This window comes from Emericellopsis atlantica (assembly GCF_019669845.1).
Source record: "Emericellopsis atlantica unplaced genomic scaffold F5Z01scaffold_6, whole genome shotgun sequence".
In the NCBI taxonomy this organism is placed as follows: domain Eukaryota; kingdom Fungi; phylum Ascomycota; class Sordariomycetes; order Hypocreales; family Bionectriaceae; genus Emericellopsis; species Emericellopsis atlantica.
In genome coordinates this window covers 775,570-803,059 of record NW_025764708.1, presented here as the reverse complement: position 1 = coordinate 803,059, position 27,490 = coordinate 775,570, and the positions used below count along the sequence as shown (strand labels likewise).

Here is a 27,490-nt window from a genome sequence, read left to right as displayed (position 1 = left end):
GATGCCGAAGGTAGGTACGGAAACGGCGAGGATTACAACACCTCAGTCAGGCTGCGGCCACCGAATAATGGAGCTCCGAATTGCGGGGTGTCCTCAGGCTTTCCCGCCAGCACAGCTGCACATGTTATCGCTTTTAATCTCGCGCAACGGTCTCGTTCATTATCTTCACTGAAGAGCGAGCTAGTTGTCAGTATCTTGCTTTTAAAAGGCGTCTGGACGTTGCATAGGATAATGCTAGACTTGTGGTGAATTATTGAAGGATGCTATCAAGGTGCCCAATTTAGTGCTGGATTCCATCGTCTTCTACTGTGGACGTTGCACGTAGGCCATTTCCAGTGAAGTCAACATGCACAGGAAGAGCAAGATAACATACATATGCGTCTTGACCTTGTGCAGTTGGGTATTCATGCCGTAAGACTGTAAAATCGTGTTCCAATCAAAAAAGCCAACGCACAATGTTGTGACCTCCGATCCGGTCTCCTCAGGCGGTAAGGCGATTTACTTACCCTGCATTGGTTCCCCCAATGGGGCGAGCACACCAACAAACTACTGCGAGGCTAACAGACGGAAGTCGATACGAACGCATGAATCAGACCAATAGTGAGGTACGCAATGTTCTTATCGTTGAACTGGCACGTTTAGTTCCCAACCATGGTTTGCCCGCGGTATTAGGCCGTCGTTGCATTAATCATGTTACGTTTCTTTGAGATGGAATCGTATCACAATTTAATGATGAAGTGACGCCTCCTATCTTAGTAACGAACTCAGACTCTTTCATGTTGCGTAGAATCTGTCGGCGAACAATGTTGAGAGCGCGGATTTGCTCCTTTTGATCGTCGTGAGGAGCAGGTTGAGAGTCTTGAGACTTGCTCGGCTTAAGAATCCGGGGTGTTATCGATAAGGACACGGCATACGCGGGGTCGTCACATCATCAGTCTACAGGCCGTGGTCAAACAGTCCCAAACTCCTGTCGGTAATGCATCCGTAGCATTATCTAAGGACCAGAGACCAAGACGACTCAAATCCAATTTGGCGAATATATCCAATCAATGCCTTGACCGGCGAATGAGCGTTCTCGGTGGCCTGCAGCTGCTCGGCACGGTCCAAGTCGGCTCGGTTTGGGTCGGCGGTTTGTCTCGGCTCAATCGCCCACACAGTACACACGCCCAGCTTCGTTAACCACCTTCAATCCCTCTTCGCCCGTCATTGTTGTTTCTCTTCCCTCCAAACATACATCAGCAGTCACAAAGATGAGGAGTCGCGCCCTTCAAACTGCCTCGCGCCGGGCTGCTCTACCCAGGCCGTCAACATCCCCACCTATCCGCCTAGCCAGCAACCTCTCGCAACGGCCGCATTCCGACAATGTCTCCTTCCCAGGCGCGCTCAAGTCGGCCTTCTCGAACAAGCTAGCCTTTCAACACCCTCAAGAATGGACCGCTCTACCGACATATCGAGTCGTCGATCAGCATGGTGCGGTCGTCGATCCTACGTGGACACCTGATATTCCCGAAGAGAAGATTGTCAAGCTGTACACTGACATGCTGTACATTTCGATACTGGACATTATCATGTTTGACGCACAAAGGCAGGGGCGCGTCAGTTTCTACATGGTCAGCGCGGGTGAGGAGGCGGCGTCTGTGGGCACGTCAAGCGTGCTGGAGATGGAGGATACGCTGTTTTGCCAGTATCGCGAGCAAGGCGTTTTCAGGGAAAGGGGGTTCACAACAAAGCAGTTTATGAGCCAATTATTCGCCAACAAGAATGATCCTGGAAAGGGGCGACAAATGCCAGTGCACTACGGCAGCACTGAGCTGAACATTGTGAGTCCGATTCCTGATCCCATCTCCGTTGTACTTGTACTCACACCTGCAGCACACAATCTCGTCGACGTTAGGAACACAGCTACCGCACGCTGCTGGCCACGCCTACGCGCAGAAGATGCGCAAGCTGCAGAACCCCGAGTCCAAGAGTGCCGTGACAGCAGCCTTCTTCGGCGAGGGTGCTGCCAGTACGGGCGACTTCCACGCCGCACTGAACATTGCCGCCACGCGATCGTGCCCCATCATCTTTATCTGCCGCAACAACGGTTTCGCCATCTCCACCCCTACGCTAGACCAATATCGAGGCGACGGTATCGCCAGCCGAGGAATCGGTTATGGCATCGACACCATCCGCGTCGACGGCAATGATATCTGGGCCGCGCGAGAGGCCGTCAAGCGCGCACGTGAGCTGGCTCTTGAAGACGGCGGCAAGCCGGTTCTCATCGAGGCCATGACATACCGTGTCTCTCACCACAGTACATCCGACGACTCCTTTGCCTATCGCGCGCGTGTGGAGGTGGAGGACTGGAAGCGACGTGACAACCCTCTGACTCGTCTTCGCAAGTGGATGGAGGCCAATGGCATGTGGGATGATGTCAAAGAGAAGGATGCGCGCGATGTCATGAGGAAGGAAATCCTGAAGGGGATCAGCGAGTCGGAGAAGGAGAAGAGGCCGCCACTAAAGGCCATGTTCGACGACACGTACGAGGAGTTGACACCAGATCTCAAGGAGCAGATGAGGAAGTTGAGGGAGATTATTGAGAAGTACCCCGACGAGTACGACGTGAGTGAGTATGAAGGAGGCCTGGAAAGCCTCAAGGAGAAGAAGTAGACCTTAGAGATGGGCTATACAGCAATTCTAAAGAAATCAATACATTATTATGAACAATGGCGTCTTGTTCCGTTATGATGTCCTGGCCGTGTCAAAATCAGGGGCTCACGAGTGCCCCTGTAGCCATTCCTATTCTGTTGGGGATGGTGCGCTCCTTGTGCCATGTAGCACGTACATTTGCATGAGAGATCTAGTGGCGATCAGCTCTGAATTGTGACTATCAGCGTAGCTAACTTAGGTGGATTGCTGGTGGTTCATGCTCGTGAATTCCAAGAATCTATGTTTAGGATAGGAGAGCACTGGCAGCGCAATAGTCGGGGCTCGGAATTCCCAGTGGGGCGGAAACTTTAAAATGACGGGACTCTCAGCGCTAACAGCCGGGCGCAGAAGCGTCGATTGAAGTGTGGTAAGTTGGTAACGAAGAGCCAACTTGAGTACATGTAGGGAACAGCATTCAGAACATAGTCGATCTTTCAATGCTGACGTGTCTGTCTGCGTTAGCCGTCTCAAACAAAGAGGCCCCGAGCCGGGCTTACAAATGAATGCACAGTAAATACGGGATATCTTTTTCGTCACGTCACCGGTCCCACCGGACTTGAAGCTAGCTAGTCACTGTCAAACTAGGAGCCTATCCGAAGTGCATGCAGTCTCGGAATTTGAATTCCTCTGTCCTGCACGGACACGACTAATTCACCATGAACGGCCGAAAGCATGCTGTGGCACACCACACATGTAGCTCGACTGAATCAATTCCCTGCCGCTCCCTCCGGACGGGCGTGTATAAGTAGTAGGCAGTGCGCGGCACACAATGGATGGCACAACCCAGCTTAGCATTGAACCTCGCGTCACTCCACCACAGCTACCTCGCTCAACTCAGACCTGCCTGACGGACGGACAGACACAATGGCTGCCTATCTCGCCCAGCGCATCTGCCATCCTCACCATGGCATCACCGTGTCCAGAACCGGGACCCCCCGCCCCGAGAAGGACGCCAAGTGCATGCAGCCCATTGAGAACGTCCCAGCCAAAGGCGTCTCGTTCTTCACGCCCGAGCAGAAACCTCAGGCTGGTCGTGCTGTCGACCCGCAGCCCAATGGCAAGAAGATCCCCAAGCTCTTCACCCCCTTGAAGATTCGTGGGATCGAAATGCAGAATCGCATCTGGGTCAGCCCCATGTGCCAGTACAGCGCCCACGAGGGTTTCCACACCCCGTGGCACATTACACATTACGGAGGCATGATTCAGCGTGGGGTCAGTTGACAATTGTCGTGCCGTGTGGCCATGTTTCATGTACTGACTGTGTGTAGCCTGGACTCATGATGGTCGAGGCGACGGCTGTGCAGGCGAATGGACGTATCACCCCGGAGGACTCTGGCATCTGGCTCGACGCCCATGTCGACACTCTCAAGAAACACGTCGACTTTGCGCACAGCCAGAACGCCCTGATTGGCATCCAGCTGGCTCATGCCGGACGCAAGGCGTCCACGGTGGCACCTTGGCTGAGCGCAGGTGCCACGGCTACCAAGGAGGTGCACGGATGGCCGGATGATGTCGTCGGTCCAAGTGACGTTGCATTCGCGGAGCACTACCCCACGCCCCGGGCCATGACTCTCGACGAGATTGAGGAGTTCAAGAAAGACTTCCTCGTGGCCGTCAGCCGCGCCTTGCGCGCGGGCTTTGACGTGATCGAGCTGCACTTTGCGCACGGCTACCTTGTGTCGACCTTCTTCTCCCCGGCCGTCAACAAGCGTACCGACAAGTATGGCGGCAGCTTCGAGAACCGCATCCGTCTGGGCGTCGAACTTGTCGAGGCCACACGTGCTATGATTCCGGACTTGATGCCCCTGTTTGTGCGCATCAGCGCCACTGACTGGCTCGATACGAACCCCAACTGGAAGGGCGAGAGTTGGAGGGCCAAGGACAGTGCTGAGCTGGCCAAGATTCTGGCCACAAAGGGCGTGGATGTCTTGGACGTCTCCAGCGGCGGTAACCACTCTGACCAGAAGGTCATTGGCGGTCCAGGATATCAGGCGCCGTTCGCCAAGCAGATCAAGAAGGCGGTTGGCGACAAGATGCTGGTCAGCTCGGTGGGGAGCATCAAGACGGGCCAGCTGGCAGAAGAGATCATCTCGGATTCCGAGGTGCCTCTCGACTTGATCGCGGCCGGGCGCATGTTCCAGAAGAATCCGGGGTTGGTATGGCAGTGGGCCGATGACCTGGACACTTCCATTCATCTCGCCCACCAGATTAGCTGGGGGTTTGGCGGACGTGCGTCCAAGAAGGCTAGCACATAGATTCTCGCTAGATTTGAGCCGCCGAAATGAGCAGAAGAAAAGAAACTTGTTATACACTGTGTACTGCAGTCTCCATGTTCGCACCACCGCAGGCTTCACATGGGTCTTCTACCAGCAGCCTGGCCAAGACCTTGGTCTAGTGAATTCACAACCTTGCTTTGTTCATGCTTGTAGACTTCAAGGCCGTGGCAGCAGCCTTCCCAGCGCGTCTTCCAAAGACAGCTCCAGACGTGAGACCACTCCCGCCAGGGTAGTTGGAGTAGAACAGCCCACCCACCATTTCACCAACACAGTACATGTTTGGTATCGGGCGGCCAGTCATTCTATGCACCAGTCCCGCTGTCTCGGGGTCAATCTTGAGGCCGCCAAAGGTGAACGTGATACCGCATGTAACCTTGACAGCCAGGAAAGGTCCCTTGTCCAAGGGCAGCGCCCAGTTCGACTTGGCGAGCGCGAGCTGCTTGGCCGAGGACTGCGTGGACACGCCGTCCCTGATGGCAGGGTCCCATGTTGCGGACGGATTCTCCTGTCGGTGAGCATACACAGCTTCATTGTATTCCTGGATCGTGCGAACAAAAGCCCCTTGGTCTTTCAGACCTTTGGTCGCGCACTTTGCAGCCAACTCCTCCAACGTGTCGGCAGTGATGTGTTCAACGCGCTCCTCGCGATACTCCTCAGATCGAAGCATGGAGCTCGTCCGCGCGTCCCAGACTTGGAAGGCCAGCTGCTCAGGCTGTTGCATAATGGCCCGGCCAAACTTGGCATATGTGTAGTTGCGAAGATCGATGCCTTCGTCGACGAATCGCCTGCCCTCGACGTTGAGCATCAGGCCGAGTGGGTAGCCTGACTTTGTGTACTCGTTTGACGCCAGGCGGTCGCCAACGTTAGGGTCGGCGTTGGCATCCCAGGCCACCGAGTGGCATCCGGACCAGTTGCCCACGGGCTGCGCCCCTAGGCGGTTGATGGCCATTTCGAGGATATCGCCCGTGTTGTAGGGTGTGCCTCGCACCATGGCGAGGTCCCAGCCAGAACCCAGGAATTGACTGCGCATACGTGGGTTGGCTTCGAAGCCGCCCGCAGCCAAAATCACAGCCTTGGCTTTGATGGTTTGATCAACACCACCCGCGGAGACTCGGGCGAGCCACCCCTTTTGCTCCGACTGAGGCTCCATATCCTGGAGACCCGTAGACCACGCCACTTGAATGCCATTGCGCTTTGCGATCGAGCGGTAGTCTTCGATCAAGCCCTTTCCGCCATCCTGGGTCTTCAAGCTCAGACCACCCCAGAACTTGAGCCGCCCATCTACTTCGTACGCCTGGCGGTTGAAAGAGAGCTGGAAGCGGATGCCATTCTTGCTCAGCCATCGAATCGCCGCGTTGGAGTCCGCGACGAGCGCATGGCCCAAGGCCTTGTCCGTCCGGCCCATGCACACCCTCTGCAGGTCGTCCTTGAAGTCCTTCTCGGTGTACGGGGCCAGGTCGATCTTCTTCGCCTGTTCTGCGGAGACGTTGTTGACCAGGGGAAGCAGATCGTCCAAGCCGCCATGCGCTGTTCGGTATGCGCCGGCTGTGAAGTAGGTGTTGCCTCCCGCCCATTCTTTGGGGCACTTGTCGATGAGGAGCACATTCTCAGCGCCAGACTGCTTGGCCGACAATGCAGCGGCGAAACCTGCATTGCCGCTGCCGACAACGAGGATGTCGACCTGTGAAGGAATGGTAGTCATTTTGGATTTGGAGTAGCAAGATCGTAGCCTTGGTAGGGTGGAGATTGAGGTTCAGGCAAGCCAGTCCCTGGGGAGAAGAGCTCTATATAAGGTAGTTATTCGGCAATGTTGAAGTCAAACATGTCGAATGACCTCGGTCAATAGTGAAGCCGAGCGTATATACGAGCATTTAGTATTTAATGTTAGTCATGGGACCCCTTGGGAGCCTTCATCTCAGCGACTTGAGTCCCCTAGTCGTCATCGTTTGTTCCCGCGGGAAGGTGTTAAATATGACTGGGAGGATCGGCACGTACGCCTGGCCGAACATTCGTACGAGGGCTATTCTACGTCAAGAGCCTTTCACACCATGGCTTGGTGAATTGACAGACTGCGCACGCGTCTACTTCAACCCTTTAGCCAAGAACACAAGATGGCGAGCCAAACGTGACGTGGCGGAGCTTGAAAGTTTGTTCTAAGGTACCCAAGCCCAGGGAGTCGAACGCGTAGAATCTTGAATCCTGGTCTCTTTCATTCAGAAAGTGGACGTCGCGTGTAATTGGCTTGTGCATTACATTGTAATAAGTGAACGTCCCTAACGCCTTGCATGCCGTCTATACGATCGCAGCCTGGCCCGCATATAGTACACAGCACCGTGGTAATACAGAGTGAGCCCCCTTTGTCCGCTTCTACCGCAAAGGCTTGATGCCACGGTGGATGGCAGCAATACCGCCTGTGAGGTTCTCGTATCCCTCGCCCGCCACGTCAAATCCAGCCTCCACAATCATGTCCCGAAACTCGACCTGGGTCGGGAACCGCTCGATGCTCTCGACGAGGTACTGGTAGCTGTCGCGGTCACCAGCGACCAACTGCCCGATCAGAGGGATCGCGCTGAACGACCACTGCTTGTAGACGGCGTTGAACAGCGGGAAGCGGTCCACCTTGCTGAACTCGAGACAGGCAAAGATACCGCCGGGTTTCAGCACACGGTGGGCTTCCTTGAGCGCAGCACGCATGTTGGTAAAGTTGCGGATGCCAAAGGCCACGGTGTAGAGGTCGAGGGAGTTGTCTTGGATCGAGCTCGGCAGCGTCTCGGCGTTGGCCTCGAGGAAGGAGATGCAGCTTTGCTGCTCGGCGGGGAGGGCGAGGGAGCGCTGGCGGCCGACTTCGAGCATGGCTGGGTTGATGTCGGAGATGGTGAGCTCAATGTTCGGGTTGCCGTTCAGGACGTGCGCGTTGTGTAGCATGCGAAAGGCAATGTCGCCCGTGCCGCCTGCAACATCGAGGATCTTCTGGGGCTGGCCGAGTGGTGTGGTCGCGCCGGGGTTCAATGTCGACACAAAGTAGTCTCTGTCCGACAGTTAGTATCTATGTGTAACAGCGCCGCAGACAGGATGACCTACTTCCACAGCCGATGCACTCCTAGTGACATGAGGTCGTTCATCTTGTCGTACGACTCGGCGACGTTTGTAAAGACCCCCGCGACACGACCCTGCTTCTCTGCTTCCGGGATCGTCTCATAGCCGAAATGTGTGTGTTTTCCTTGGTCGTATTGCGGGATAGTTGTTGAGAATGGACGCGCGACTGGGGCTCGTGGTGTTGAAGCGCGGAGCGCCCGTGCGCCCAAGCGAAGTCCTGAACGTGCGTTCATGGCGATATGATCTGATAAGAGTGGACAATTGAAGTATGAAAATGAGAGAAAATGGTCGGTGCCGTCGGTTGGAGATCTGGTCCAAAGTGGCTCGAGTCTGGAGAGGATGCGACTTGGGAAATTTCGGCGATCGTATCGCGGGCTTCGGCAAGTGGGCCGCCTTAACCTGGACCCTTGGATAAAAGCTACGTTACGACGATTCAACGTCCAGAACTCCCCTACACAACTTTGGTTAGAATGGATTTGATCTTCCGAATTCTGGGCGAAACCAACAGCGTACTGTCTCTGGAGCGCAGAGGAGTATATATCTCGCTAACGCCACCGTCTACTCCGCCGCCGTCACGTCTGTCGAGGCTTCATTAGTTTGATGACGCCTATACTGAGGAAGCAGTGATCGCGCATTGGCAACAATCTTTGCACGAAGGTAGACGAATAGCGCGACGAAGACGGCAAATAGACACAGGATAAGAAGTGCAACGCTCGCGGCCGGTGAGATCATCGTATGGTCTCACAAGATCTTGCTTGGCGTTGCTCTTGATCGATAGGACGCTGTAGGACGTTGAAGTTTTGAACACAGTGTTGCCGTGCGGGCGAGTAGGTGCATGCAAGAGGCGAGATAGGAGAAGACTGAGGGCGAGCGCTAGATCCAGGATACCAGATGGTTTGTTCAGTTTCAATTCAGCTAGATTTCACTGTCATGCCACCACAGTCTCACTAGCTATCAAGGCGAACACCTAATCATATTATTTGACTTCCGCAACTAGTAACTCCACACAGCGCCTCAGAGCACTCGGCCCTCAATGCCATAACGAGAAATATGAAAGATTGCTCACAAGCCCGCCGCCCCGCAGCTCATCAGGGGCCATGGGGGCACGCGTACGTGGAGTCGTAAATAAAAAAAGGGGGGAGGGCAAAGGCCGTGTACCAACCGCCAAGAAACCAATTCTTTTCCCTGCCGTCAGTCAAACCAAACCAGCCAAGCCAAGCCTGTAGGAGCACGAAGGAAGAGGAAGAGGAAACGCCGCGAGGCTGCCAAAACGTGTGGTGTAGCCGACCAGAAAGAACAGTGAAACAGTGACAATGGATGGTATCAGTGCACCGCGCTGGCTACCATGTTCACTCGGCCGGCGCAGGCGAGGCGCCGTCGCCCTTGAGTCCTCCGCGCCCACGGCCACCGCGTCCACGGTCGCCACGCCCACGTCCACCCCGGCCACCACGGCGGTTGCTCTCCGAATCGCTGGCACCACCGGCACTGCGGTAGCCGCTCGAGTTGCCTCCACCACGGGTGCTGCTGCTGCCCCAGTTCCCGGCGCCGCCGCGGTTGGCAAACTTGCCACCCTCACGGTGAATGAACATCTTGACCAGCGGTCGGGAGCGGTCTTCTTGGTTCTGCGCGCGAGTCTTGTACTCCTCCTTCAGGTGGGCCAAAGCGGCGTCGCGATCCTCCACCGTCTTAAAGTGCGCAACCTTGTTCGTGGCCCCCCATTTCTCAACCTTGACAACCTTGGGCTTGTCCTCCTCTTCAAACAAGTCGCGGCACTGCTCCTCAGACTGAACGTTCATGACGAACAGCCCGATGATATCGGCAGGGTTCGACTTGGGCGCAGGAGACATTGTAGGCTCGGGTCCGTTGGCGGAGCCGTTAGCTGGGGCAGGGGCCTTCTCATCCTTGGGCTGAGGGGTGCCGGGCTTGGGGCCGCTGACGACAGGCTTGGTCTGCGCAGCCGATGCCTGGCGACTGGGAGGCGGAGGGGCAGCCGACTCGGTTGATGGAGGTGCTGGCGAAGGGGCGTTCGCAACGCTGGCGGGGGGAGCAGGAGCCGCACCGGGCTGTTGCTTGGCTCCACGGTGGGAGAAGTTGAAGCCCTGCGCGCGCATCTCGGTACCGATACGTCCATCCTGAATCTCCAAGACGAGGTAGCCAAACGCAGCATCAGCCAGGTTGAAGTTCCACATATTCTTGAAGGCGCTCTCATCCACCTGACCCTGTGTCGCCGGGCCGCTCTGAGGACCGCCGAATGGGTTGCCTCCAGCTGCCACGGTAGGCATCTTCTCCACGAGCTGCAGGGCGTTCTTCAGGAGATTTTGCTGCGCCTCATTCTGGGCAATGGCAGGCTCGACCTCGCTCTTAACCGTATCCCACACATCGTTGAAAGATGCCTTGGATGCAGCCAGCTTGCCACGGTAATGATCCAGGGTCGGGTTGACGCTGAACTCATTGTAGGAAGAGCCATAGCGGAAGTGGAGACCGGCGGATATCGAGAAATCGGCCTTGAGCATGACAGACAACTGGTTAAGAATGCCTTCACGAGCGGGCGAGGCGTGTGTGATGAACACCCGAGTTTCGGTAGGGTCGTAGACGCGATGGGCCGTGTCGATGAGCTCGCCCATCTGCAGCAGAGTCGTCCACATGGTACCTTGACCTCCGGCGATTGTTGTGCGGCCCTCGCCATTGTCGAAGAGCTTGTGCATGACGACAGCACCTCCCAGGCCCAGCAGGCGAAGCTTCACACCCCCAATCTCGAGCAGCATAGATCGGGCCTCGTCGATGATGTGCAGGTTCGGTACCTTATACTCGCGGGACCTGAACTTCTCCAGTACCCTGACATCTTCGCAGGCACCCCAGACCGTGTACACGGGAACCTCCAACTTGAGCTCACCGCTGATGAGCTGGGACAGCTCCGAGAGGGGAAGCTCGCGCGGCTGGAATCGCTGCTTCACAGGACCGGGGCCCCCTCCGGAGATGGCCTTCTTGATGGGATCAGCAATAAGAGGCGAATACTGAGCAACATGCTTGAGTGTCTTCTCGGCGATGCGCTCGAGCGATGTGTCGTCGTAGAATCCAAAGTCACCGGTGTGGATAATGTGGTCGGCGCGCGCTTGCTTAGCGAGGTCGTTTAGGGACTTTAGGTTTCCTGCGCACAGTCAGTAGCTGCCACGAAAGCCCTATGCAAGGGTCCTACCTCGAACATCAGCGATGCAAAGGACGCGCATGGGACCAGTCTGGATGACACGGCCTTGGTTGGGCAAGAGGGGTGCTGCGCCTTGCGGCAGGCCGGCAGCACCGTTCTGTAGGTAGCCCTGGTTGTAAGAACGAGGCTTCATCATGCAGTTAGCGACTGAAATTTCCAAAAGTAATTCGTGGGACGATGTGTCGCGCTGGGATGGTGGGAGTCAAAAGACAAGACCAAGGGTCAAGGTGAGGCTAGGCGGAAACTTGGTAGCTCGCCCAGGGGGCCACCACAACGCGGGCCTCACCAGCGCGTTGCAAACTCCGCGTGTACAAACGTAGCACAAAATCGAACAGAGATTGACCGCAAAAGGGGAGCAATACTCACAGCAGCCATTCTAACGTTGAACCAATGTGTGCGCGCGCGGTGTTGACGAACAGGGGGATTTGTCGATCGGTCGGGGGGTAGATGAGGAGGAAGGAGCGAATCGTTACTCGCGTGCCGGAGTCTAAACGTTGGAAAGTCGAGCTCGACGCTGGGTATCAAAAAGGGAGTTGAGGAAGAGGAAGAGAGGATAAGTAGGGGGTCGAGGTCGGAGGTGGGTTGTTTGGTGTTGCTAAGCAATCAACAACAAGCTGCCACCGAGTCTGGTCTCGAGATATTTTTCGGGCGCTCAACCCCCCCGGAACCGCGACGGTGACCTTTGCTTTGTTCGGTTAGTGCACAGGAGGCGCTGACGCATTCCGCTTAAACGTCGGCGAATGGTCTCTGCAGCGCTCATCTAATCAACGACATGGAGCTCTCTCAAGCGGCTAGCTCAGTGGTAGCGAAAAGGAAAGTCGTTCCTTTCTATGATGGGGGACGTAATCCAAACGGGTAGGCTCATCAAATCAGTACATCAGCATTCAAGGGTACTATGGGCTGCAATCACTTCAAGAATGCCCAGGGGCAGGCACCGGTTGTTGATCATGGTGGTATCAAATGCTCACAGTCATAAATATCCTACAGCCCATTTCACGACTCTCGAGGGACACACGCAGAAGAGCCTGCCTCTGCCCACCTTGTCCTCATCCACCGGTCCCCTCATCCCTTGCTGATGCACACTGAACATAGAAAACGTCGGGTAGCCTGCTTGCTCCCGCGCATGAATAAACCGAAAGAGGCGACAAAATCAACCATTCGCGCTGTGCTCGCCTCCCGCGCCGATCCCCGTGCTTGACCCCAGGAACAAAAGATGTATATAAAGGGTGGCTGGCCCCGCTGCCTCGTGTATGCACAACGCAGGCGATATTGTCTATCGCTAATGACCCGCTGAACTCCGCCAGATGCTAAATACTCATGTGTCTCGAAAGAGCCATATGCATAGAGGGTGATAATTTGTGTATGTGTGTTTCGGACAAGGACGCGCTGCTGTAGTTACAGCCAGTTGCTGGTTTCACGATCGGCCGCTTCGGTGGTCGGGTTCTCACTACCATGCAGTCACCACATGTTGTGCCGCCCGTCATCGTGCCGTTGATCACCGTTGTCGCGATATTGATAGTGATCGTAAGAATCCTGCTCGTACCCATAGTCTTGGTGATGTTGCTGCTGGTGATGCGCGCCATTGCCATGGTCATCTTCATAGATTTGCGACTCGTCGACATACTCGACTGAGCCATGCACATGACCATTGCCGTCATTTGCGTCAGCATATTGCGCGTGGCCCTATCCGTGTTAGTCGCAGTTCTTGGGATGCAGTTGGAATACCTACTCGATGATAGTCAAAGTCGTAGTGATCGAGAGGTTCTTCTCCGTTCTCCTGCATCATTTGTTGTTGAGCAAGATACTCCTCTTCCTCCCGCTTGCGACGGGCCTCCTCCTCTTGGCGTTTCTGCTGTGGCGACATGGGGACGTTCATGTTCGGGTGCATAGCCTGCACTATAGCCAAGTAGCTGTACATGAAGTTGCTGAGAAGGACCTGGCTGAGAAGAGGCCGACGGGGGTTCGCCAGTTTAATGTGCGCCATGCGGTAGATGGCCCGTTCCTCCAACAGAGGAAACCTAGTCCAGTGGTAGTCCACGTCCGGCTCCATTTGCTTCACGACCGGTTGCTCCGATGGTACTCGCAGATGCTGACTCTTTTTGCTGTGCCTGTCCTTGTCATCCCTCTTCTTTGTCCCAAAAATGGAAGAAAAGATGCTGCCATCCTTGTCCTTCTTGGAGTCGCTGCGGCGGTTGCTTTCCTTCTTGCGCTCCTCTTGAAGTTTCGAATCAACGGCATCTCGATCGAGCACAAAGCTTTCGCGGCTACTTTTGGGCCCATTCTTCTCGATCGAATTCTGGATAACATCCAACCTGACATTATCTTGAGCCTTCTCGACAAGTGCCTTTGCCTTGGCTCTCTTGCTTTCATCCTTCTTCTTATCATCGCCGCTGCTCTTGAACCATTTCCACGCGCTGCTGGTGGACTTGGTGGAGGAACTGTCATCATCGCGGTCTTTCTTCGACTTCTTTTCTGGTTTTCTCTCGTCCTCTATGGTTGGGATCATGGTTAGATTGTCAGTCCGTGATGAGCCTCCGGCATGGTGCATTGTTGAGCTTGAGCCCAGCTGATCGTTAAGATTTTGCGGTACTGGAGGGGTTGGTTGCTGCGCATTCTTCGGGTTTGATGACTGAGGTGACGCTGGCTGGTTGATTGCGGGTTTGCTGGCCTTTCGACGGGCTGATTTCGGTGGCGGCTCTGCGATAGAAGGCTCCTTGGAGTGTGGCTGCTCCTGGTATGACGCTCCATCTTTCTTTTCGCTTGGCTGCTGGTCTTTTGGTTGCGCATTTTCCGCAGTACGAACTGGCAGCTGCTCTTGGTAGTCTCGAGGAACCACGATGGCTGGCGTGTCCTGCGCTGGTGCCGCCTGACTTGAGCCTTCGAGTGCAGCGAGCGACACGGGGGAATCCTGGATGAACCCTTGCGGCCTGCGACCTGCCCGCCCTGGCCTGGAGAAGCTATCCGACACAGGCTCCGATTGCACTCGGGTCAGAGTGTGGCCTGGGGGCGCTTCTGGGACTGGAGGTATTGCTTCCGCTGCTTCGCCATCTTGCGGGCGATGGAGTGTTCTCCTGGATGCCCTGTCGCCAGCACGCAAACTGCCCCCTTTCCGGTAGGTCGTACGTGTTGATCGCCTTAACCCTGTGCCGGGCGCCATGGGCAGAATTGGCATATCTTCCGAGTTGACATCCGTTCCTTCTGGTATCTGCTGTGTTTCCTGCGCCAGTTGTTGTACAGTCTTGTTTGGGTCCTTGACCAAATCTTCGATGCTGAGTTCTCGCGAGTGTGGTCCCTTGGATCTTTGCCTTTCGAGACGATCGGCGCCGTCTACGTAGCTTGAGTCGGGGGAGTTATCGACTTGCCTGGAAAGCATGGACTTCTGTCTTCGTAATGAGCCGCCACCAGGCGTCAAGGACAAGGTGGAGTTGCTTCGATTGACGTCGCCGTCTGGAGGGGACAGGCCGTCTCGTGATGTCCTTCGAATGGACTTGACTCTGGTCTCCAGGAACGACTGGAATTCTGAGGGCGCCAGTTCAGGGTGCACTCGCGCTGGCACCCACAACAGTCGCGAAGGGTCGGCCTCATCGTCGTCCCCGCTGGGAGCTATCGCCGGCATCTTCGATAATGCCATTGGAGGCATGTCGGGATCCTTCATGTTCCCTACGTCCATTGACATCCTGCGCAGCGCCTGTAAATTGCTCAATTCTTGCGCAATGTCGTTTGGATTGTCAATGTTCGTCAGCTGGAACTGCGAGGTAGCTGGGTCGGCTTGCACATCGCGCAGCGATATCGTCGGAGACCGAGGCGAAACGGGGCTGCCGTCGTTGCAGGACTTTGGCTGTACTGATGTTTGGATGGGCAGCGTCTGTGCCTTCCTGAGACTCCCATGCTCACTGTGCTGCTGAGGCGAGGATGACATAGGATGATCCGTGGTCGAGCGATGCAGTGGACGCCGAGCATCTACACTTAGAAAGTCTGTATTCTGGGGCATGGTCTGTATCTGCTCGTGGTGCCCTGAGCCGCCGATGAAACTGAGAGGCCGTCCATGGTCACTCATGGAATCATATTCATCGCCGTACATTGTCCCAATCGCTTCGGTGACATGATGACTTGGGTCGGATATCGATAGTTGACTAGTATGGCCACGACGGCTGGCGAAGCTGCCGCCGTCTTGTACGTGGGGTCGAGGCGCTGCCTAGTATTATAACAGTCAGCAATGCGGGGACGGTGCCCGGCTATCTTCTTCGAGCCTCGGAGTATGCAAGCATTCACATACCATCACGTAGATGGAGTGGGCCTCAGGTGAGGCCGTGATGGCTGGTGGGGACCCCTTTCTTTGCGAATCCTACTGCAGATGCCCAATGGAGATGTCAAGATTCGGCCTTCATGGGCGTTGAGCGGCACCGCGACGAGGGTGCAACCTGCTGCTAGACCAAAGCGACTGAAGCGATTATAGAATGTGAATCAACCTTGGCTGGGAGTCGTGGCGTTCCGAAAGCTGCTATCGTCGCATGGAGTCGGTCTGCGCCAACGGATGATAGAGGCTCGCGAATGTCGGTTGCGCGGGCTGGTACCACTAAGGGTCCTTTCGAGTCGTTTCGTCTAGCTGTCGTCGTTCTCGGTGATGAGGGTATTGCCCTTCCTCTCGTCAAGGTTGTCAGGATTGTGGTGGGCAACTGACGACTGAGTGCGAGTTACCTGGGACGTTCTACTCGATCCCTCACGAATGCCTATCCGTAGGGACGGATACGTTAACGTCGTAGAGGGCGGCAGCAGCCTGCTTCGCATTAGCGTGCAGCGAAATTCCACTGCGGGCAGCCATTCAGCGACCAGCGTAGCGGTGCGAGGTCACGTGCAACCTGAGGCTTGTACGGATGCTCGCCGTTCCCGATGCCTTGAGCATTGACGCAGCATCTTCAAAAATGCTGATGGCTACTATGGTGCTACGTACTGAATTGAATGGGAAACTGCAGTCTGAGCAAATAGGGGTCTACTATGATTAGCTCTCAGTAGCACTACGAAAGTTACGAGCTAAGCACCAAGTTGAGCTAAATCCCTCCAGTGTATAACCTAATTCAATACGAACTTACAGTATCCTGAGGGGCAGCGCCGATCCAGTTTGCACCACCTGGATATCTACTTTTATAGCCTTGCGTGTAGACTGCGGCATGTGGGTAACGTATTGTCCGAGTCAGGTGGTGCAGGAAAGGTTGTGCACTGCTCTGAATGCTTCATAGCCCTGAGGAAACCAAGTGTTGCGGCGCCAAAAGTGAGACCTGACGAAAGAAATTTGGGAATATGTTGCCGTATCGCACGGCAGGCTATATCTAACATATAAGTCGTACACCCGAGTGATGGGCTCACTTCTTTGGTTCCTCCTTCTTCTCCTCAGGCTTGGGCGTGGGCAGCTTGAAAGACTCGGGAGTCCTGTCCACGCCGGGTCCGATCTGCTCCCAAGCACTGGAACCACCCTCAAAGTTACGGAAGGCCTGCGTCAACTCCAGAGGCTCTGTCACAATGCGCTTCTTCTCCTCGTCGTAGCGAATCTCGGTGTATCCGGTCAAAGGAAAGTCCTTCCGGAGAGGATGACCCTCGAAGCCGTAGTCCGTCATGATGCGACGCAGATCGGGGTGACCCACGAAGAAAACACCAAACAGATCGTAAACCTCGCGCTCGTACCAGTTAGCGCCGGCGTAGAGGCCGGTGATGCTGGGAACAGGCGATGCCTCGTCTGCGTATGTCTTCACGCGAATGCGAGAGTTGTGGCGGACAGATAGCATGTTGTAAACAACCTCGAACCGGTTCTCGCGTGTTGGATAGTCGGCAGCTGTGACGGCACTGCACTGGGTAAACTCAGCAGCAGTGTTGACTTTGGTGCCCCGTTAGCAGCTGGCGGCAGAACTTCACTGGTAAATTATCTTACACTTCAAGAAGGTGAAGACCGGGATGACGCCAGATGGCGCAATATAGATCGTGAGTTCATCCTTCCACACGGAGAACTGCTGGATGTATTTGGGCATGCAGCCCATCAACCAGGCGCCGTAGCGGTGCAAGTTGTCCGCCTTGCTCTGGTATTTATCGGCCGGGTTCACGATAGGGGCCTCGAGAGTGCCAATGGGATCGCGGGGGGCCTTGCGCAGGTCTTGAGCATCCGGCATCACAACATGGCGAGCAGCGGTTGTCGAAATAGGGCGCAGGACATGGGCGGTGCGGCATGATGTCGACGGTTTCGTGGGCCGGAGAGCTGAAGCAAAAGCTCCGCTCCGAGTGAGTCTGGTCGCCATGGTCTGGTTTGCGACGTGACGAGGCCAATTCCCGCTTTCAAAGTGGACGAGTGCCAAAGAAAGATGTTGTCAATGATCGAATGATTGATTCGGGGTGATTGCAACGTCTGGCCCGCGGTTGGCTACTTTACCCGGGGATCCGCCGACCCTGCCTTCGCCATGCAAGTCAGGTGACAGGCTGCGCTGGCGCTAACAGAACCGGGAGCGTCGCTGCACCTTGAACTTTCATCTTGAAACGTTGCTGCTTGATTGTGCATCAACTCTCTCCTACGCTTCTCACCACCGCCCACATTTCCTTATACCGATAATAACAACATCACACTGGCACGATGGCGCCACAAGACTCCTTCTTCGACGAGGAGGTCGATACCTGGTATGGCTTGCCCTAGTGCTGCTAATAGCAGCGCGTTTCGCAGCTTTTCTTTGGGCAGCGTCCGTATGCAGAAACTGACTGCTCTGCTAGTCCTCTCTGTATCGAAGAGTTCGACCTTTCCGACCGAAGTTTCCGGCCATGTCCCTGTGGATATCAGGTGCGATCTCTCTGTCACTCCCTCTGTGCAGAGTTCAGCTGGCTCATTGTCGTTTGCAGGTCTGCCAGTTTTGTTTCAACAATATCAAGAACAACATGAACGGGCTTTGTCCAGCATGTCGACGGCCATACGACGAAAAGACAATCGAATGGAAGGTCGTCACAACGGAAGAGTGCGTGTACTTCGCGGAATTTCGGTGGCATTTACTAACGGGTGAGGATTAGGGTCGCCGAGTTCAGAGCCAACATTCAGAAGAACCAGAAGAAGCGCGCGACTGAGCAACGGCAAAAAGAAGTGCAAAAACGCGAAGCGGAAAAGGAGAACCGCAAAAATCTGGTCGGCGTTCGCGTTGTACAGAAGAACCTGGTCTACATCACCGGGCTGGCACCGACTGTCCGAGAAGACGAGCTACTCAAGACCCTGCGGAAGCCCGAGTTCTTCGGCCAGTACGGCAATATTCAAAAAATCTCCATCAGCAATCGAAAAAGCCCCGATGGTCAGCCTCAGTCTCTTGGCATCTACGTTACTTTCGAAAGGCCCGACGAAGCCACGCGCTGTATACAAGCCGTGCACGGCTCACTCAACGGCGATCGCTATCTCAAAGCTCAATACGGCACCACGAAATACTGTTCAGCCTGGTTGAAGAACGAGAAGTGCAATAACCCAGGCTGCATGTTTCTACACGAGCAAGGCGACGAGGAGGATAGTTACACTCGTCAAGACCTTTCTTCGATGAACAGCATTGCCACCCAAAGGCCCCTGCCCAGCGGAAGCGTCGGCTCATCGTCGCGTACGGCCTCCCGAGCGCAGGTCTCACATCCGACACCGCCGCCTGCGTCGCAGGCCATGGCCCGATCGGCCAGTAAGGAGGGTTCCGATAATGGCGGAGGCGTCGACTCCTCTGCGTTACCTTCGACAGCTAGCTGGGCTAGGAATCCCCAGCGCAGTCGTCGCGGCAGTCATGCCACGAGTGGTGCTGCTCCCAGTCCTGCGATAACATCAGCAGTGCCAGCCAGCGCTGCGACAAGCAAGCCCGAAGAAGCCGTCGCCGAGGACTCTGGGCCGCCGTCACAATCGGGGTCACAACCCGAAGCGTCTGCGCGACCCGCGGCGAGCCCGAGCAATGAGTCGCAACAGCCGCCTAGCGAGGATGTTTACCAACGATATCCCGAGGGGGCCCTCAAAGCACTTCTCAAGACTTTGGCGAGCTGGACCATGCCCAGCTTTCCCGAGCCAGACCCGAGCTTCCCACCCCTTTTCGACGTGCGTGGTGGCGAGAGGCGTCGCGCTATGCGGGATGAGGATGAAGCCGCCATGTCCTCAGAGCAGATTGACGAGTCGGAGGTGCAGGAAGCTTCAGAAGATGAGCCCGAGACCGGCGGTAGCCTGGCGCTTGGCGGCGAACCCGAGGAGAGAGAGCCTGACACCGAAAGCCATGCGTATGACCATCGCCGAACACAGGCACAACCACCCATTCAGCGCAACCACGGCGATGGTCTGTTTGGCCCAGCCCTGGGGACTCCGCAACCCGGTCGCTCCATGACACCACAGCAGCTGTTTTCCATGAGGGGCCAAGCTGGATTCGGTGATCAACCGCCCCCTGGCATGTCTTTCCAAGGGCAAGGCCACAACCGGCAATCATCCAGGTTCAGCTTTGCGAACGAGGGTGGGAACTCGTCGACAAATGTCAAACTGGCGGCTAATCCACGCATCATGGCTCAACAGTCTTCCATGATGCCAAATGCATCGTATCAGGCTCAGGGCGGTAACCAGTTCTACGGCTCCTCTTCTTCCATGCCCGGTCCGCCCCCAGGACTCAAGTCGACAGGTACACCCCCCAACATGTTTGGACAAGGATTTGGTGGAGGCGCTGGGTTTGGCGGTGCGCCAAAGGACTCGTCCAACGAGCTCCTACAGAGTCTGATCGGGCGCAGTCGTGGAGGGGCTAACGATGCCGCAAAGCGTGAGTTTCTACTTTCTTCTTTTTCAAATCAGTACCCACCCTCCTCTACCTCCTCCCCAGCCCCTGCACCCGGTCTGCTGGGATCGCTCTACGGCAATCCTCCCGGAGTCTACCAAGACTATGGGTCCAAGCAGCAGAAGAAGAAGGGAAAGAAGCACAGACACGCTAACACTTCCTCCTCTGGGGGAGGTGGCTTAGTTGATCTTGCGGACCCGAGTATCCTTCAGGCAAGGATGCAGCAGCATCAGTCTCAAAGCAATGCGAGTGCCGGGCCTGGGCTATTTGGAGGTCAGAGCCAAGGTGGGTACAACAACCCAAACATGATGTATAATGCAGGATACACCAGGTGGTAGGAGGGCGCGTGTGATACCCAGAGAGGAGGCGGCGCATATGATATGAAAACTTGTTATTTTTGGGGTTCCACGCACGTGGTTTGTGCGTCCGGGTCGGCAGCAGTGGAAGACTTCAGACAACACCAACACAGCTCTCGTCGGACTTCCACCCGCTCTCGACGATGTACGTTAACGATACACATACACATGTTCAGCCTCGCCTGAGAATATACCTATTGGGAAGCTGCCGTAGCGTTCTTTCGTGTACATAAAGCCGCCTCTCTCTGGGGATCAGTGTTTTTCTTTCTTGCGTTTGCCATTGCACATTATAAATGCACCGGAAGCCTGGCTAACTGTGTGCTAGACGATGAATTGCCATCCTTGGACGAAGCCTCACACTCAGTCGATGCCCTCGTGTCAGATGATACCTTTGATCGGCTCATGCAGGGCAGCAGACGAGGGACACCCGTGTTGACAGCACCACCTGGCTTTGATATGACGCCTGACGACTCGAGGTTGAGCTCGGCTGCCGCCAGCCCTCGACCAAAGGGGCCGCCTCCAGGACTTGCATCTGTACTGTCGACGCCTGAACAAGCGAGACAGAAACCCGCGACGGCCGCACCGGTGGAGGCAAAGAAGAACATAAGGAACCTCGCTGCCGATAGTGGGTTGTCCAAAGCAATCAAAACCCAGGCCCAGCCTGAAGTGTCAAAGGGAGCCTTGCAGGAAGAGGATTTCCCCGCGCTGAACGCACCCAAGGCCACGCCATCAAAGTCGCTTCCCGCTCAGGCTACGGCTTCTGCGGTCTCAACGCCCAAGGGCACCCCGGTTTTGAAGAAGGTAAAGCCAGCCAGCAAGGAGGCGGAGAAGTCCGAGAAGCCTTCTAGCCTCCCCCAGACGAAGCCCTCCGACAAGAAGCAGAAGACAGATGTGAAGTCTGAGGTGCGTGAAACCAAGACGGCGGACGCAAAGGCTTCCAAGGCTGCCAAGGAGGCGCCTACTCCTGAACAGAAGGACGATACTGCATTCCCATTCCTCCCCAGCGCGAGTGCAACGGCGCAGGCTGCCAAGGCTGGCCCCAAGACCCTCCGCCTGCTTTCGACTCCAAAGACTGAGACACCCCCGGCAGCGCCAACCGTGTCCGCTGTTCCCAGGGCGCTTTCGCAGGTTCGCCCGGAGACGCCAACGAGTGAGATGGTGAGCGATACCGCCAGCATGGTGTCGGCATCTGTATCTGCCTCCCGTGCCGGCTCTCCTCCGCCCAGCAACCGGGTTGGCTCCGCCGCTGTCCGGTCGAGCACCAAGAGCCAGCAGCGTAAACAGCGAAAGGAAGCGCTCAAGCAAGACGTTGCGCATGTGGTCGACGCGCCGAAGCCGGTCGCGGAAGTCCAAGCGCCGATCATGGGGCGCATGAAGAAGCAAAAGAAGGAAAAGCCAGTCAAGCCAAGTAAGGCGAAGGCAGCTGAGCCAACACCTACCCCGGAGAAGGAGGCGCCAAAGGAACCAATGGAAGAACCCGTCAAGCCATCGCCATCACCAGTCAAGGCAACTCAGTCCAGGGGCAAAGAGGCGCGTGTGGAGAAGAAGGTCGAGAGTCCTCCGCCTGTCGTTGAGCAGCAGGCCGTTGTTGAGGATGTGCAGGAAGAGGAGAAAGACTACGGCCCCGCCGCTGTTTTCCAGGATATCAAGGACAGCCTGTGGGCCTCCGTTGCGGAGAAGCTGCACATGCTCAACACCGTGTCCTCCAATGGTCCTCGCAGCAACAAGGAACCTGCGGTCAACACGGGCAGGGAACTCACGACGCCCTCCTGCAAGGACAGCGTTTGCAAGTGTGGAGAAATTCAAGCAGCAGACCTGGCGACTCTGCGGTCCGGCAAACCCGTGCGCAAGCATTTTCATTACGATGGCATCCGCATGCTGATCACACCCAATGGTGACTGTGTTCGCGGACTGTCGGAGGAAGAAGAAGACGAGTTTTTGGCACTACAGGACGCCATTGCCGCTGGAGCTGACCACCCGGGATCATTCGTTTTCCAGCGTCATCAGCCTGGCAACGGTGCTTTCTCCCTCATCAAGGGACGCGCCGTGCCAAATGGCCGACCAAACATCTTTCCAGCCACAAGCCGGTCCCAGGCCCACCCTCAATCGCTGGACCCCATCGGCAAGCTGCAGCGTGAAGATGCTCTGAGCTACATTAACCAGTACGTGCTGCCCAAGTTGGACTTTGGCGTCAGGACAGATGGTATGCCCAAGAGGGCCACCGTCCGCCAAGACGCTGCCGCGGCAAGCCTGAATTCCCTGGCACCCTACTTTTACGGTCCCGATGCGGCTGCCGGCGTGGGTATCTACAGCGCCACGGACGGCAAAGACTTTACTCCCGCCTCTGGCTCGGCCTTTGGTCAGCTCGAGGATGGGGGCCCGCGGGGACCTGGCGGCCCTGGTGTCAGCGGCATGCCCTTGATGAGTGTAGAGGACGCCGAGGCAGCGCTCAGCTCCGCACGCAAGGAGACAGACAAGTTGGAGAAGAAGCTCAACAATCTTATCAAGTCGAACCGCAGGGTTCTGCTGGGTGGGGCGCGATAAGTTGTGTTGTACGAACGGGTGTGTTGGATCATTGTACCAAGCGCAGGTCATGTTATACAGCGTCTGTAAAATTCCCATGAGCGAGAGTATTTCTACACTATATCCTCTAACCACGCTATGAGCGCTTCTTCCCCATTGACGGGCAGTGCGATGCTGTCTGCCTCTTCGCCAATGTTCTGCAACCGGACACGCTGCCTTGCTGCCTCTTCCCAGCTATCCGTATCGTCCCATTTTTGTCGTTCCTTAAACTCGACCTTTTCAATGCTACGGCGCATGAGATCTGCAAGTTCTTCTGCCTGCGCCTCAAACGTATGCTTTTTCCGACTTTTCTTCTTGACGTCCGTGACAATGGGGGCGGTGTGTATGAGGAGGGTCTGGGGGATCTTGATGGTAGAATCGCGTGGTGGGAAGACAAGATGAGACTTGCGAGCAGGCTTCATCACCATTTCCTCTGGCGAAACGGAGTTCTCATCTTTATTCAGGGAGAGCTTCATCATTTTATCCACCATGGACGGGTTCCCTTGGTCGAACGAAGAGGGAATATGTAGTCCGGGGTTGTGAAACAAGAGGCTGGGGCTGGCAAAAGCGTCGAAAAGATCTGCGGGTTTGTGAAAGAGATCTGGCACAGAGTGGAGTAGCTCTTCCATCTGTGCGCCTCCGACAAGCGGTGGCGGCGTGAGTGCCTCAGTCATTGACGTTGACTTTCTGGTCTTTTTCTTGTGGACAGGATGGTCAGGGAGGAACATTGTCCAATTGTAGATGCCGTTGAAGCAAGCCATGCCTCTGACACCGATCCTTGCGTGCGGTGTGGTCTGCGTCAAGGCCAGAGATGCGGCGAGGCTGCCACCGACGTACGACCCGTAGACGTAGATGTCACGGCGGGTGTGGTCCGGCAGTCGCAGGTTGCTGGTGAGCCAGGCGTAGGCGAAGCCGACGTCGTGTACTGGACACGGCCATTGTATGGGCAGGTGGGGGTTGTCCGCGGGTGCGAGCTGTGGTGTGGTCTGGTGCCAGCGGTAGTTGATGCTTGCGACGGGCCAGTCTCGGATGACGCTTGGTAGATCTTGAGGATTGGTGGGTTGCTGTGTGGGGAAGGGGGGAAGATGGATGATGAGCGGTGCGTTTGGCGAGTTGTTGGCCACGTTGAAGAGGCTGTTGGCGTGGGCATGTGAGTGAAAATGCGACTAATCGAACATGCCAGGGGGAGACACTCACTCTATCGCGACATGGCCTGAAGAGCCGCATCGTACCTCGACGCGCTCATGGTGGCGGGTTGAGAAGCATCTTGCGGTCCTGGGAACTTGACGGAGACATACAAAGCTGCTCTTTGAGCAACTCCATATTCGCATGATCTGGTACATGTATATCACATGCAGGCGGGTGAGTGAACACGAATATTCGGTGTGCTGGGGTACCTCCAGTCAGTAACCTCACCACGCCTTCAACGCTGGAGACGCGACGTTGGAAATAGGGCCCTTTTCGGGACTAGCGCGCCAGGTCACGCGAGCCCCTTTCTAGTATTTGAACATGCAGCGGGATGTGGGGGCGCCCCACACTTTCCAACCTCAGACACGCTCAGGTGAGCAGCTTTAAGCCTCGACGTCATCAAATCTCAGAGGCCGCCGTTTCTTCGGTCGTGAGATTCGACCGTGTTTTTTGTCACGCGATATACATGCCCATCGCCAGGACCTCGAAAGCGAATTGCCACAGCGCGAACTGGTCGGTCGACTGCGATGCATGCTGCTGCCATTACCGTTGACCCAAGGGCCGAGCATCCCTTTAGACAACATCGAGGATAATGAACGACGGGAATCTAGGCGACAACATCGCTCATCATGCGGAAAAGGCGGAGAGTCAGCTGCCTCAGAACCGTCAGGTCGCAAACGATGAAGCTCACCTCCAGCCAAGGTATACTGACATCTCCTCGTACCCACCAACCTCTAGTTTGACAAAAGTAGTCGCTGGTGGTTTGCCTCGTCGGCATTCCCTATGATCGCAGGCACGCTCGGGCCTGTCGCCTCCGCGTTCAGTATCTGTGCTCTGTGTCGCCCGTGGGTGCAATACCTTCCTCCTGATGCACTGGTGACGGAGGCGGAGTTTGTTGACGACCCAAATTGGTATGCCAACTGTCTTCGTTAAGTCGAGTTGAGTTTCAAACGATGTAACCGCAAACAGGCTCACCGTCGTCAACGCTCTTCAGCTCGCCATCGCTGTGGTTGCCAATGCGTTTCTGCTTCTCAACATGGCCAAAAGAGTGCGTTTCAGCATTGCCCAGCCCATCACGATTGTTGGGTGGTTTACGTCGTCTTTTATGCTGATAGGCCTGCTGGGAGCCGCCAGCGCGTCTCTTGGGAAGGGTCCCGCGCCCAAGGACCAGTACATCTGGTCCCAGGCGTTCTGGTACGGCATCTGGGCGGCGATTCTCTACTTTGTGACCTCGTCGCTCATGGTCGTGACCTTTCTTGGCGCGTGGAAGGACAAGTATCCCAAGGATTTTATGCTCACAATGAGCCAGCGGACACTGATGCTACAGACGGTCATGTTCCTCGTCTACCTCCTTCTCGGTGCCCTTCTCTTCTCTCATCTCGAGGACTGGAACTACCTCGACACGGTATACTGGGCGGACGTGACGCTCTTCACAATCGGCTTGGGCGACTACTATCCTACCACCACTGTGGCCGAGGCGCTCCTTATTCCATACGCGTTCATTGGCATCATCAGCCTCGGTCTGGTGATTGCGTCGATACGAAGTCTTATGCTCGAACGCGGTCGCAAAAGGCTCGATGCTAGGATAGAGGAGAGGAGGCGGCGCCTAGCCCTGAAGCGCATGGAGCGCAGCGGCACCGACACCTTGTTGGAGCCCATATCGGAGGATCGCGCGACGCCGGGTGATGACGATGACTATGATGGTCTGCCTTCGCCAGGGGACAGTCACACACCGTCCAACGAGTACGAACGACGCAAGGCAGAATTCGAGCTGATGCGCACCATCCAAGACAAAGCAGCGACACGTCGACGATGGATAGCGCTGGTCATCTCGCTGGGCACATGGCTCCTGTTGTGGATGGTCGGCGCCGTCATCTTCCGGAAATTCGAAAAGCCATACCAGGGCTGGACGTACTTCACTGGCTTTTACTTCTGCTTCACCAGTCTGACGACGATTGGCTACGGGAATCAGGCTCCCATCTCGCCCGGCGGCAGATCCTTTTTCGTGTTCTGGTCCCTCCTCGCCTTGCCCACGACCACAGTCCTGATCTCGACGGCTGGCGACACCGTTGTCAAGGTCGTCCGCGATGCGACCATCTCACTCGGTAACGTGACGATCCTGCCGGGCGAAACGCCCATCATGAAGGAGCTCATGCACGCGGCTAGTGTTATGACCCACGGTTTGATTTTCAAAAGCCATCTTGAATCGCCGCGAAAACCGATGCCTCCGTTCCGCATAAATGTCGTTAGCACCTCCTCACTTGAGGAACCGCCTCAGATGGTCGACGAGCATGGACCATCGGATGGCGAGGAACGTGGCCGACAGACCTCGCTCGATCCCGAGTCTGCGGGCTCTCAAGCACGCGAGACGTCCACCTTTACCAACCACGTCCGCCGCTCTCTCTCTCGAATGCGCGACCCCCTGAGCGATGAACTGCCCACCGGTCTGGATTTCCAATTCCTCCTCATCTCGGAGATACAGGTCGTGGCGCTGCACATACGTGAGGGCCAGTCTAGGAAGTACAGCTTTGAGGAGTGGGCGTGGTATCTACGACTGATCGGGGAAGACGAGCGTGACGCGGCCACCCATCGGAAGCCATCGCCCAAGGACACTCGGCACAGGTTTCGAGGGATCAAGCCCAGGAAAAAGGCAGACCGTGGAGGCTCGGCTAGTCCGCCGGAGGGGGGTGAGCATGATGGGGAGCATGATAAGTGGTCGTGGGTCGGACATCGGAGCCCGCTTATGGGCTCGCAGGAGGAGAGTGAGTGGATCCTGGATAGATTGATGAACCGGCTGGGGGAGAGCCTGTCGGAGGAAAGGAGGAAGCAGTTGGGGAATGAAGAGATGGATGGGCCGTCCGGGCTTGAGCGAAAGGGAGAGGGGCGACGATATAGCGAGTAATTGGAAATATTGAGTCGTTGACACTTGATATATTATCTTCGAGTACGTTGTAACTGTCCCAATGGTCGTTACCTAGACGCACAACTTAGTTTTATTTCAAACATTGCTGGATTCTTTTTATTTACAAGCTTTGTCCGACGATACAAATAACCCTTGATCAAACAAAACAGCAGCAAACAGCACCAGACTCCAGAGTCCAGGGCGACAGTGGCATCGATCAGCTCCCGCTTTACTGAACCACACAGAAACTTGAAGGCCTTCGGTAACCTGTAAAAGTCGCTGGGGCTGCAAAATGATTTACAGAAAAGGATACTTGTCCTGAAGGCTAGCGCATCCTCAGGGACTAGACCTTGGTCCCCTAACTTAGAAAGGCCCTTGAAAATCATCGCATCCTTTGGTCCTAGTAGAGTCAAAGACACACT

The 27,490-nt window shown here is 55.9% G+C and overlaps 10 protein-coding genes across 10 annotated transcripts; 4 read left to right on the top strand and 6 right to left on the bottom strand.

The window, feature by feature from the left end:
• Positions 1–1,250: 1,250 nt before the first annotated feature.
• F5Z01DRAFT_680133 (2-oxoisovalerate dehydrogenase alpha subunit) lies at positions 1,251–2,652 on the top strand (the record flags this gene model as incomplete). The annotated part of the gene is made up of 2 exons (XM_046265578.1): positions 1,251–1,820; positions 1,873–2,652. The coding sequence occupies 2 exons, from the start codon at positions 1,251–1,253 to the stop codon at positions 2,650–2,652; spliced, it is 1,350 nt and encodes a 449-aa protein (XP_046120741.1).
• A 756-nt stretch (positions 2,653–3,408) lies between these two features.
• F5Z01DRAFT_489384 (uncharacterized protein) lies at positions 3,409–5,019 on the top strand. The gene is made up of 2 exons (XM_046260154.1): positions 3,409–3,903; positions 3,960–5,019. Exons 1-2 carry the CDS (start codon positions 3,556–3,558, stop codon positions 4,944–4,946), a joined length of 1,335 nt encoding a protein of 444 aa, XP_046120740.1. The 5' UTR covers positions 3,409–3,555; the 3' UTR covers positions 4,947–5,019.
• On the bottom strand, positions 4,951–6,989 carry F5Z01DRAFT_489275 (uncharacterized protein). The gene has a single exon (XM_046260153.1). The coding sequence runs from the start codon at positions 6,667–6,669 to the stop codon at positions 5,092–5,094; it is 1,578 nt and encodes a 525-aa protein (XP_046120739.1). The 5' UTR covers positions 6,670–6,989; the 3' UTR covers positions 4,951–5,091.
• A 345-nt stretch (positions 6,990–7,334) lies between these two features.
• Positions 7,335–8,296, bottom strand: F5Z01DRAFT_617943 (UbiE/COQ5 methyltransferase; the record flags this gene model as incomplete). Its single annotated transcript, XM_046261006.1, has 2 exons — positions 7,335–7,995; positions 8,049–8,296. 2 exons carry the CDS (start codon positions 8,294–8,296, stop codon positions 7,335–7,337), a joined length of 909 nt encoding a protein of 302 aa, XP_046120738.1.
• Positions 8,297–9,412: 1,116 nt separating this feature from the next.
• Positions 9,413–11,643, bottom strand: F5Z01DRAFT_680129 (ser/Thr protein phosphatase family protein; the record flags this gene model as incomplete). The annotated part of the gene is made up of 3 exons (XM_046265577.1): positions 9,413–11,211; positions 11,260–11,395; positions 11,635–11,643. The coding sequence occupies 3 exons, from the start codon at positions 11,641–11,643 to the stop codon at positions 9,413–9,415; spliced, it is 1,944 nt and encodes a 647-aa protein (XP_046120737.1).
• An 892-nt stretch (positions 11,644–12,535) lies between these two features.
• On the bottom strand, positions 12,536–15,756 carry F5Z01DRAFT_489170 (putative telomere silencing protein Zds1). The gene is made up of 4 exons (XM_046260152.1): positions 15,738–15,756; positions 15,545–15,616; positions 12,998–15,463; positions 12,536–12,951 (listed from the first exon to the last, which is right to left on the bottom strand). The coding sequence occupies exons 2-4, from the start codon at positions 15,545–15,547 to the stop codon at positions 12,727–12,729; spliced, it is 2,694 nt and encodes an 897-aa protein (XP_046120736.1). The 5' UTR covers positions 15,548–15,616; positions 15,738–15,756; the 3' UTR covers positions 12,536–12,726.
• A 388-nt stretch (positions 15,757–16,144) lies between these two features.
• Positions 16,145–17,623, bottom strand: F5Z01DRAFT_719987 (uncharacterized protein). Its single transcript, XM_046266568.1, has 2 exons — positions 17,192–17,623; positions 16,145–17,137 (listed from the first exon to the last, which is right to left on the bottom strand). Exons 1-2 carry the CDS (start codon positions 17,550–17,552, stop codon positions 16,629–16,631), a joined length of 870 nt encoding a protein of 289 aa, XP_046120735.1. The 5' UTR covers positions 17,553–17,623; the 3' UTR covers positions 16,145–16,628.
• A 165-nt stretch (positions 17,624–17,788) lies between these two features.
• Positions 17,789–22,960, top strand: F5Z01DRAFT_719983 (uncharacterized protein; the record flags this gene model as incomplete). The annotated part of the gene is made up of 6 exons (XM_046266567.1): positions 17,789–17,925; positions 18,016–18,082; positions 18,142–18,254; positions 18,307–20,345; positions 20,424–20,565; positions 20,722–22,960. Exons 1-6 carry the CDS (start codon positions 17,882–17,884, stop codon positions 22,958–22,960), a joined length of 4,644 nt encoding a protein of 1,547 aa, XP_046120734.1. The 5' UTR covers positions 17,789–17,881.
• Positions 22,961–23,006: 46 nt separating this feature from the next.
• F5Z01DRAFT_488989 (uncharacterized protein) lies at positions 23,007–24,435 on the bottom strand. Its single transcript, XM_046260151.1, has 2 exons — positions 24,176–24,435; positions 23,007–24,112 (listed from the first exon to the last, which is right to left on the bottom strand). The coding sequence occupies exons 1-2, from the start codon at positions 24,319–24,321 to the stop codon at positions 23,053–23,055; spliced, it is 1,206 nt and encodes a 401-aa protein (XP_046120733.1). The 5' UTR covers positions 24,322–24,435; the 3' UTR covers positions 23,007–23,052.
• A 323-nt stretch (positions 24,436–24,758) lies between these two features.
• Positions 24,759–27,068, top strand: F5Z01DRAFT_618048 (uncharacterized protein; the record flags this gene model as incomplete). The annotated part of the gene is made up of 3 exons (XM_046261009.1): positions 24,759–24,868; positions 24,919–25,077; positions 25,136–27,068. 3 exons carry the CDS (start codon positions 24,759–24,761, stop codon positions 27,066–27,068), a joined length of 2,202 nt encoding a protein of 733 aa, XP_046120732.1.
• Between the last annotated feature and the right edge of the window lie 422 nt (positions 27,069–27,490).